The sequence below is a fragment of the Miscanthus floridulus genome, chromosome 4 (genome assembly GCF_019320115.1).
Source record: "Miscanthus floridulus cultivar M001 chromosome 4, ASM1932011v1, whole genome shotgun sequence".
NCBI classification, from domain to species: domain Eukaryota; kingdom Viridiplantae; phylum Streptophyta; class Magnoliopsida; order Poales; family Poaceae; genus Miscanthus; species Miscanthus floridulus.
In genome coordinates, this window is record NC_089583.1 from 62,185,268 (window position 1) to 62,195,990 (window position 10,723).

Sequence of the window (10,723 nt, forward strand, 5' to 3'; positions counted from 1 at the left end):
TTGCACCGTCGGTTGGAACGATAGCGAGGCCTCCTAGAACTAAAACTGGTAGTTCAGACTTCTACCACCGATGGGTTAATGATAGATGCAGCAATGGTATTGGGGTTGCATTTCCTTCGTTGCATGAAAAACTGGGCTGACTGGGATACACATTTTGCCCGCTAGCCCTAAAGTAGCAATTGTTCAACCAACGGTAAATTCAGCGTGAGTGTTGAATTACCTCAACTTCCAAGGGCATCAAATCACCATTACTTCCACCACCTAAAGCCTAAGAGCCACGTACCCACTACTCTACATATACTTCAGGCCCAGTGCCCTATAAAATGACCCCTCTTGTTCATCCATCATCCCCTTCTCTTTCAATCTACAAAGAAAATGTCGGATAGCCCCATCAAGTTTCCAAGTAGCCCATCGTCCAGCGGGGATGAATTGCCTTCCCACCACTCCTCTAAGGAGAACGTCTCCTCCAACAATAGGATGTCTGATTATAGTCCTCCATGGAGCTCCAAGAAGGAGGACCTAGAGAAGGAGGACGAGGATGAGGACAACGCCAATGCCAACGCCGAAGACAACGACAGGGACTATGATGATAACTCTGATGACTCCGACTTCGACTTTGACTCTGACTTCACATCGCCTCCTCCCAAGCGAGTGAGAATTAAGTAGTTTATAGTTAGTATAAGTAGTTTTAATAGTTTAGGTTAGTTATTATGCTTTACGACGAGTATAATCATATACTCATCCAAATTATATCTACATGTTAGATATATATAATCAATCAATGAAAAAAATTCTATTCATGCAAGTTCTTTCCAAAATAACTTCCAAATGCTAGTACATGGATTTGATCTCTCGATGAATGTTTTTAAATTTTTCTATATATTTGTGAATGAAAAAAAACTATCATGTACAGTTGTAGTTGTTTCCAGGAGCATCTAAAAGCAGTTTAACCGCTAACAATCGATGTATTATAGCATTGGATTAGCGTGACAATGGTCAGCATTAATACGGACACTGTTTAACTTATCCCATGCCATCTGTTCTCGCTACCGATCAATCTAGACTGTCCGTTTGGCAACAAACCTAGAAACACCCAACCCATTCTCAACTCCCCTCGAGTCCTGTCAGTGCCTTGGCAGCAGTTCAACCAACTAAAAAACCCTAATACGAATTGGTTCTCCCCAGCCCTTGTTGCTTCATCTTCATTCTCCCCACCCGTTGCTTCATCTTCATTTTGACCCATCGCATGTACTTGCCTTGCCTCGAGCACCCTTGCATTGTCGTCATGGACAACACCCCATGAAGGTTAGATGGATTCGGTCACCCCCTATTTGCATTTGTTTCCAATTAGTTTTGCGTTCGGTATCAGTTCAGTTCATATTAGGAATTTCTTCATTGCAACATATGTCTTACTTTAGAAGAAGCCATTTCAATGTGAGCAACCTTGCATTTTGGTGGCTAGGGGTGGCACCAGGACCCTAGATGATGTTGTTTGCTACTTGGGGATGGAGCATTCACCTGGACCAACTATTGATTGTTGAAGCCACTATTTGTCACCTTCTCGGACCACAAAATTTGATAAGAATCATTCAAGACCTAGTTTGTGGAGAGATTTTTGTGCTTTGTAGGACTAGACAAGAAGTAGACATACTTTATAGTTATAATATGTCCATGGATAGAGATGTTGTCATCTTTGCTATGGTTCACTAGCTCTGGCTTTTGGGACCACATCAACCAATTGAGTACCTTAGCAACTCTCTACCCATCCGACATTAAGTCTTAGAATTTGTGAAACTTTTATATTAATGAAGTTTATATGTACTAATGAAACCTCTAGATTAGTATGTATGAGTACTACATAATCGTTGAACTATCATTCGGTTGAATTGTTAATTGAATTAGTTGGTCTTGATTGTCGTCCACATGTACACCTCTATGTAAGCATAGAGGATCCAAAACAGGCCTTTGTCTATAGGCGGATAGTATCCTAAACTAGTAGTGACACAATATTTCATCTTGGTGGGAGTGCAAGGGTTTTGAAGGATGTTTTGGTGCCTTAGCAGGAGGCAAAAGCGTAGACAAAAGACCTAGGCCGACCTCTTCACTCAGAGTGTGCAACACTTTGAACCCTGACTGCTCCATGGTTGCATCTAGCTCCAACTCCTCCCAGTGGTTGGCACCATCCTAGGGCGCCGTCATGAGAAGAACATCAGCTTCTAGCAGAGGAGGCTACAACGGAAGGGGGGCACCCATCCCGTGCCATGTTGAGAACCACCCCAACGCATATCAGCCATCATTTTTGTGTCGCTGTGGCTTGAAGATGCCTCGGTGGATTTTGTGGAGTGATGAAAACCTAGGACGTCGGTACCACAGATGCTGTAGGGTAAATAAAATAACTCGACTTCTTTCTTGTTCATTTTGTTTTCACAATACAAATGCTAAAATCCTACTATACTTATGGTAATTTGGTTTTTTTGTAGCCCAACTTCGATTGCGGGTTCTTTAAGTGGCATGATCCCCAATATGGAAAATTTTTGAGGACTTTGATTTTGGATTTACGTAACAAGATTTGGGAGCTGAAGGCGGAGACCAATGTTACAACAAATGAAGAACATCTACAGGAGGAGGAAGAGATTATGCCATAGAATGAAGAAATGGCCAGGGTTCCAATAAAGATGATGAAAGATTTCATACCTTTGAGAAAGAAATGTGCTTCCTGTTCTTCTTTCACCTATTTTGTACTTACATTAGTTCTTGCCATGTTCATTGGCAAGTTGATTAGTTCACCATAGTAGATTCAACTATCAATTTATGATGTATCGGACTAAAATTTATCACTTTTGTATAACTATTGTTAAACTAAATGCAAGGCGATTATCCAGGTGTTCAATTTATTAAAATGTAAATGCTAGTACATCCAAGTATCAATTGATGCGTCGGACTAAAATCTATCGCTATTTTACAACTATTGTTGAACTAAATGCAAGATGATTAATCAGGTGTTCAATTTATTGAACTATAAATGATAGTAGATCCAAGTATCAATTGATGTGCTGGAGGCATCCTACTTCCCTAGACACTAGGCCCTAGTATAGGGGCATCCAATTTATTGAACTGTATGTACACTCCTATAGCCTACCACACCTTCCTCCCATCCATTCCCCACTCTGCTCCCTTGCTCTACTTCACCTTGCTAGCATCGGATGAAAGGCAGCCTCTCACGTGCTCACTGCTCCTTCACCTCCAACCTCATCGGCATACAAATGTTCAGTGCATTGTCCCTGCTTCTCTGCTCCATCTAGATCTAAGGTAACTGCACTAGATCTGCTCCATCACAGGATTCTATATTCCTTTGTATTGATCTCTCATGCTCTCTACTCCTTCACCTCCAACCTAGCTACAATAATTTTGTTGGATCTACAGATGAAAATGCATCTTCTCGTTCTAGAGTTTGTGGCCCTGTATATTTGTGGAGTGCAGCTTGTGAGCCTTATTGTTCTCAATATTGGTTCACCGAATCAGTGCTTTATGAACAAAGTCAATGAGCTAAATGAAAGTGTACCAATGGATGTGGACAGGGTTGTACTGGTCAAGGCTTGGGATGACATGGAGGTTGACAACGATCCCGTGGAGGTCAACAACGATCTATAGGATATTATGGAGATTCATAATGATCCCATAGAGGTTGACTAGGATCTGCATGGAGAATGATTAATTATGCAACCAATGATGTACATATGAAGGCCTTTTAACTTTTGCATAGTGTTGGCCTAATTAGTATATGCATTTTAGCTTTTGGCATGCTTATCAGCTTGGTAGTGTCCACCTACTTATTTCGTATGAATGTATGGAACTCAAGTTGGATTCCTTTCAATCCAAGAGTACTGACATTGTGCTTTCCTTATGTTTTCTAAGTGCGTGTTTTGGTCTTCGCCTCAATGTAAATCTATGTGCCTTATTATTCACCATCGAACTCAAGTTCGCTTCCTTTTAATCTGAGTACTAAAATTGTGATTTTCTTAGTTTTCTCTATGTGCCATATTATTCACTATGCATTCACCGCCGCTTAGTTGCAAAATTTCCAATCCCGTGTTTGAACCTCCCACACGGAACTCATGAAAGTTTAATTCCCATGTGTCGTAAAAGTTACATAGAGAGCAAGTAACCTACTCCAACATCCCCATTAACCCCCACCCCACCGCTGCCATCCCTCCCCCCACACACATGGCTTTTTTCCTCATTGCTGTTGTTCGTCATCGCCGCTCCTGCTCATCAGCACTGCTCAGCCCTTGCTCCACGCCGGTGCACATCGCCAGATTGCCCACATAGATTCACAGGCATTGCCACTCATGCTCACTGCCGCTAGATCTAAAGGCAAGCATAATAAGGCCTTACTTGCATCACCATCCCTTCTCCTCGAAACTCATCTCCTTACTAATGTTTATTGATGCAATTCCACGGTAATGCGGCCTCATCTCTTCGGCTGGTGGTGTCCATCTAGATGAAGGAAGGCCCTCAACATGAGGAACGTAGTGGACAACCTCTCAGACGATGTGCTTGTTGACTTCTTCTGCTACCTCCCCACCTGGTCCTTGTGCTACTACAAGCGTGTCTATCGCACCTAGAGGCGTGTCATCTCTAACTCCTATCAACATAAGAAGCTTTCACAGACTATCATCGGCTTCTTCTATGGCAGCTGGTGGAAGGGCAATCACCACTTCACCAGCATCACCGATGAATGGCCCTCCGTGTCCTTCTTGCCCTTCCCCCTTAAAAAAGTCTTAGTCTCAGATTGTTGCAGCGACCTCATCCTTTGCTAGTGTGCTGGGCCAGATGGATTACATCGCTATGTTGTCTGCAATCTGGTGACCCACAAATGGCATGTACTGCCACGTAGCATCCATTCTATTGGTTAGGCTCACTTAGGTTTTGACCCAACATCCTCGCACTTCCATGTGATTGAATTTGTTCAGGCAGAGGGTGCGTGCATAGGTGTGGAGATCTACTCATCTAAAACTGCAACATGGATCTTTAAGGAATCTGAATGGGGCAAGGGTAGTATTGTTCTACGCTCAAAATCAAGAAGTGTTTTCTTAATAGTTTTATGCACATGCTTGAGTACTCTATGATAGTTGTTGTGGATATGGAGGGAAAGACATGGAGGACAATCCGTAAACCAGATGGTGCTAAAATGTCCATCCATCAAGCTCAGGGTCACCTATGTGTGTGTTGTGCTGATTTTTGCAATAGGTCTTGGCTTTTAGCATGGATACTTGAAGACTATGGTACTGATAACTAGACTTTGAAGCATGTTGTGGACAAGGAGGAACTGTTTGGACACATGAATATTAAAGTTAGTTTTGAGCTTTGTGATGAGGAGTATAGAGTGATTATAGTTCACCCAGAATGGAATTTCATTTTCCTTGTTGGGAAGGATAGAACATTGATTGCATATGACATGGGCCGCAGAAAGGTTCATGTCATCCATGCCTGTGTCATCTGCTTTTGTAGGTCAAGAGGGTGTTTCCATATGAATAGGCCGTACTATCTTAATTATGTTCCCATGTTCCTTGAGTCATTAGCAGATCAATAAAGGTGCATTTCCTACATTTTGTCGTCACAATAGTCTTTGTTCAGGTAGGCAGTTGTTTTCATTCTATGTATGTATAGACCAATTTTGGCTTGTTAACTAAAGGAATGGTATGTTTAATATTATTAACTCTACTGCTTTAATCAGGTTGTGGATCAGAGATGAATAAGAGGGGTTCCATGGTGCATTAGCTACCAATCCGAAGGATGCACTAATTATATTCATTTTGCCTTGCAAGTAGGAGTGCCACATAGAAGGAGCACAGCTACATTGTTTCATTATGTAAGATTGTATAGATTAGTACCTTTAGTATGCTCTATGTACCGCTTGTGTTAGGACATTAGTTGAGAAAGATGTTATGGTAGCGCCCATTGTTATTGTAAAAAGTACCCTTGTTTGTGAACATGATTTATGGGTGTAATGATTATATATCTGTATGCTTTGTGTTCATGAAGCTATTAAGGGCCCAGCTAAATTAGTAACTATTGCGAAACTAGATGAAATTATGTCACCGTCGCTATACGTATGATGCGGCAGGGATCAAAAGTATATCACCACCGAATCCTTTAGTAACCCAACACTGACTAAACGATCATCAAAGGCAGATCATGGCAGATCATACGCTAAAGCGATAGTGGTGTTAACCTCTACACAGGCGTCTTGACCGTCGAACCGACAGTGAACCCGCACCGCTGATAGTCGGGTTGAAGTATAAGGCGACGGTGCTGGTGACCACTACACAAACGGTTGATGTGCCCACATGATGGTTTTGATAACCTCAACACAGTCGAATCATTTGCCAATGCGGCGATGTTAGTGTACATCCACAGCTAGGTCGTGATTCAATGCAACTAAAGTAAGGACCTAATCACGGATGGATCATAAGCCAATTAGTGGTGTTAGTGTACACTGAAGTTGGTCCGAGATGTCGATGGTGAAGGCTACGACCATCACTATTGATAGCTTACTGCCGAGGCCGAAATAAGACTACGATGTGGGTTACGACGTGGCTATGAAAGGTGTGAGTGTAGCAGTGCTTCTCTACAACGCATGCAAGCCTCGAAGCATAAACCCTTCTCTAGCATTTACAAATCTTTATTGCACTTTAAGTCTTGTGAGATGTGCATTAAGTAATTAGGAGTTGGTCAAATACCATTGCTACATGATTACCTTGATATTTAAGTATCCTTAGTTATACCCTGCTAGTATGAATAGGTCGATACCTGTAATGCTTAGTAATGCTTAGACTTTGATAGAAGTCGAGTGATGGTTTCATCGTTCATGAGATATAGGTTTTACCTTTGTTCTTCTTGGCTCGACTTATGGGTCGTGAGAATACCATAATGATAATGTTAAATGGAGATCAGACGGGACTCTAGGTTATGGTAAATGTTCTTGGGCAGACAAGTTTGCCTAGTTGTGTTCATCCCATCTGTGTTGATTAAGGACCGATCGTTGTAGGGCCGCTTGTGATCGTGACTTGTAGTACTGGCCACATACTCCGGTAAGCCTGATACCTTGGCTATTCCATTATGAGAATGGACAACCGTGCACTGGGTGTGGAGAGATGGTGAGAGTAGCATGTACATATCTTGTGAATTCGTCAAGGATGAACGACATAGGGAGGTGGAGTACTGTGCTCCCATGTTGCACCGGACCCGTTCACAATTTGAAGGATCTGAGTGAAGGTTGATATGTGTAGGTCTAGGACCTGCATATGTCGTGTGGTAAGGAAAATCCTAGCTAGGCCAAATCTATTTGAAGTGTTGCTGCTTCTCGGAGAAGAAGACTCAATCAACTGAACTGCATCGTAGTTAATCAATGGACCCCGGTTACTTATGATTATGAGATGAGATAAGAAGAGATGAGATGTTTAATGAAGTGATTGATCTAGACTAGGTGCAAACTAGATTCTACTGATAACTTAACATGAAGCTAAAATATTGAAAGTAAGGATCCACTCATAGTGAGCTTTTCTGCAAAGGTTGTTCTTGCTTCACACTTTCCTTTAAGCCTGCATACCCTTGGAGTCTTTTCTTTTAGTCGAGTAAGATTTGTTGAGTACCTTCAAGTACTTAGGGTTTGTTAACCTCTGTTGCAAGTTCTCACATGTGCTGCTAGTCGAGGTCATGTTGGTGGGCTCGACATGTTTTGACTATCCCTTCTACCTTAGGTGCTCTACCTAAGTGGCTTCTATAGTACTACTCATCTTTTGGAACATAAGTTAAGTTTAACTTAAACATGTTTTATAATATATTGTTATAAGTCTCCCACACTCTGATATAAGTTATTTTTGTACCAAATGTTGTAATGTTGTGGTAACTCCATGTTGATCCTATATGAGTTGTAAAATGTGGATGATTTGGAGTTCCCCGAGGACACCCGATAGACTACCGAAGTTATCTGGCTCTCATATGTAGCAGTCAAAGGTCTTTAGGACAATGACAGGTGCACGTTGGGTGGTTCTTCCACAGCCCCTTGACCTTGCATTTGCCATTATCACCTAATGTAATACTATCATAACTATCATTAACATTGGTGTTGATTGAGTTAAACATTCTTGCATCATCGGTCATGTGTTGAGTGCACCCACTATTAAGAACCCAATGTCTTCCTTCGGCTTTGTAATTGACCTACAAAAGAAGATCAGTTCTTTTTAGGTACCCAAACTTGCTTGGGTCCTTGAAGGTTAGTGACTAAGCTTTTTGGCACCCAAATGGCTTTCTTCTTTGAGCCCACAATTGGTGTTCCAACAAACTTAGCTTGCACGCCATGTACACCCTTGGTAAGCAAATAACAAGAATCAAACTTGACATAGGATACATTAGCTTGTGATTTCTTGTTCTTGCAATATTGCTCTACATGCCCAACTTGCTTGCATCTATTGCAAAACTGATTATTGTTCTTCACAAAACTAGTCTTGTGAGGAGCAAAGGCCGCCTTGCCTTTCTTGGGGGTATAGCCTAATCCCTCTTTGTTGAGTGAAAATCTTTGGCTACCCAAGCACTTTAGCAAGCGGGCCTCACCACCATAGGCATTGCCTAAGGCGCGAGTGAGCTCATTGACCTCCTTCTTTAAGGTCTCATTCTCAACCATTAGTGAGGCATCACAAGTGAAACCATCACTAGTAGATGAGGTGGAAGCTAGTGGAAGTGCTACAAGAAGGGTTAGTGGGAGCAACAATAATAGGCTTATAGAAAGATTCATCAATAATGTCACAAGTCAAGCCTACGTCACATGTTACAACATGTTGCTTCTCATTTTGCTCAAGAAGAGTGGAATGAGCCTTTTCAAGCTTCTTGTGAGCTTTGCCAAGCTTCTTATGGGCTTCCTCTAGCCTCTCATGAGATGCATTGAGCTCATCAAAGGCTTGCTTAAGGGCTTTTAGTTCCTTGCCCAAGTCTTTGCATTCCCTTCTCTTAATGTCAAAATGAGTTCAAGCATCTTCTAACATGTCAAAGAGCTCATCCTTGGATGGTTCATCCTCATCATCGCTCTCACTATCGCTTCCACTATACTCATCATCAGATTGTACCTTAGTGGCCTTAGCCATAAAGCATATCGATGGAGTGTCGAAGAGCGAAGGTTTCTCATTGATAGCAATGCTTGCAAGAGCCTTCTTCTTGCTTGATTTCTTGTCATCATCACTATCATCATCATCATCACTTGAGGAAGCATCACTATCCCAAGTGACCACATATGAGCCTCCCTTCTTCTTCTTCTTCTTGAATGTTATCTTGCTCTCTTTCTTCTCCTTCTTGTCCATCTTCTTGCTCTTCTTGTCATCATTATCATGGTCACTATTGTAGGGACATTGAGCAACAAGATGATCCTTGCTACCACACTTAAAGCACTAACTCGGGTCATCCTTGTTCTTGGATGATGACTTATTCCTTCTAGCACGATAGCCCTTCTTCATCATGAATTTGCCAAATCTCTTCACAAAGAGAGCCATCTTCTCATCATCATCTTTGTCAAAGCTTGAGCCTTCATCTTCACTTAATGTGTCTTGCTTTGCCTTTCCCTTGGATGATGATGCGGCCTTGAATGCCACACTCTTCTTCTCATCTTTCTTCTCATTTTTCTTCTCTTCCTTCTCATCATCATCTATATATGTATCATTGGTCATCACATCTCTCAACACTTGGTTTGGTGTCATGGTGTCCAAATCGCTCCTCACTAGAATAGTCACCAATGTGCCAAATTTTGCGGGTAAGCATCTCAAGAACTTATGAGAAAAGTCCTTATCCCTCACCTCTTTGATAAGAACTTGTAGCCTATGGAACATCTCTGGCACACTTTCATCATTCTTCATCTTGCAAACTTTTCCTTGAGTATGTATGCCTTGGCGCCCTTCACCGCTTGAGTGCCCTCAAATGATTCCTCCAACTTCTTCCATGCCTCATGAGCCATCTCTATGTTCTTGATTTGCTCAAATGTTCTCTCATCCACAGCATCATGAATGGCACTAAGAGTAGTGTCATTGTTTTGGTGCAACACTTCTTTGACCGTGGTGGGATTCTCCGAATTCGCAACCTCAATCTTGGTCTCCACCACCTTCCACACCTTTCTATTGATTGACTTGACATAGGTGGTCATCTTTGCCTTTCAATATGGATAATTTGTGCCATCAAATTGGGGTAGCTTCTTGGTGTTGTTGATTTAAACCATTTTAACACCGAAGGTTGTTAAACCTCAAATCACGGTGACCATGGCTTCGATACCACTTGAAAGGTCCTAAATGGCTAGAGGGGGGTGAATAGCCTATAAAAATTCTACAACAACACTTAAGCCAAGTGGTTAGATAATTAAGTGGCGAAACGAGTGTTGCACTAGCCTATTAAAAATGCAAGCCACCTATCCACAATTCTAGTTGCTATGATCACTATATCACATAAAGGCTAAGTCACTACTCTCTAAGTTAGTAAGCTATCAAAGACTAACTAAAGAGCCTCACTAACCAAACTAACAAGCTCTCAAAACTAGCTACACTAAACAGTTTGACTAAACAAGTATATGAAAGTAAGTGCAAGAGAGGTAGTGAGAGTTATACCGCCATGGTAAGTGACAATCAATCAATCACAATGAATATCCCAGACAAGATGACACAATGATTTTTCCTATGAGGTTCAC

The 10,723-nt window shown here is 41.8% G+C and overlaps 1 protein-coding gene across 1 annotated transcript; it reads left to right on the forward strand.

The window, feature by feature from the left end:
- The first annotated feature begins 375 nt into the window (after positions 1-375).
- LOC136548556 (histone H2A.Z-specific chaperone CHZ1-like) lies at positions 376-2,645 on the forward strand. The gene is made up of 2 exons (XM_066540039.1): positions 376-651; positions 2,481-2,645. The coding sequence occupies exons 1-2, from the start codon at positions 376-378 to the stop codon at positions 2,643-2,645; spliced, it is 441 nt and encodes a 146-aa protein (XP_066396136.1).
- The last annotated feature ends 8,078 nt before the right edge of the window (positions 2,646-10,723 follow it).

Coding starts and splice junctions, on each gene's coding strand:
- LOC136548556 (XM_066540039.1), top strand. CDS start 376: ATGTCGGATAGCCCCATCAAGTTTCCAAGTAGCCCATCGTCCAGCGGG. Junction 652..2,480: donor CATCGCCTCCTCCCAAGCGA/GTGAGAATTAAG, acceptor GTTTTTTTGTAG/CCCAACTTCGATTGCGGGTT.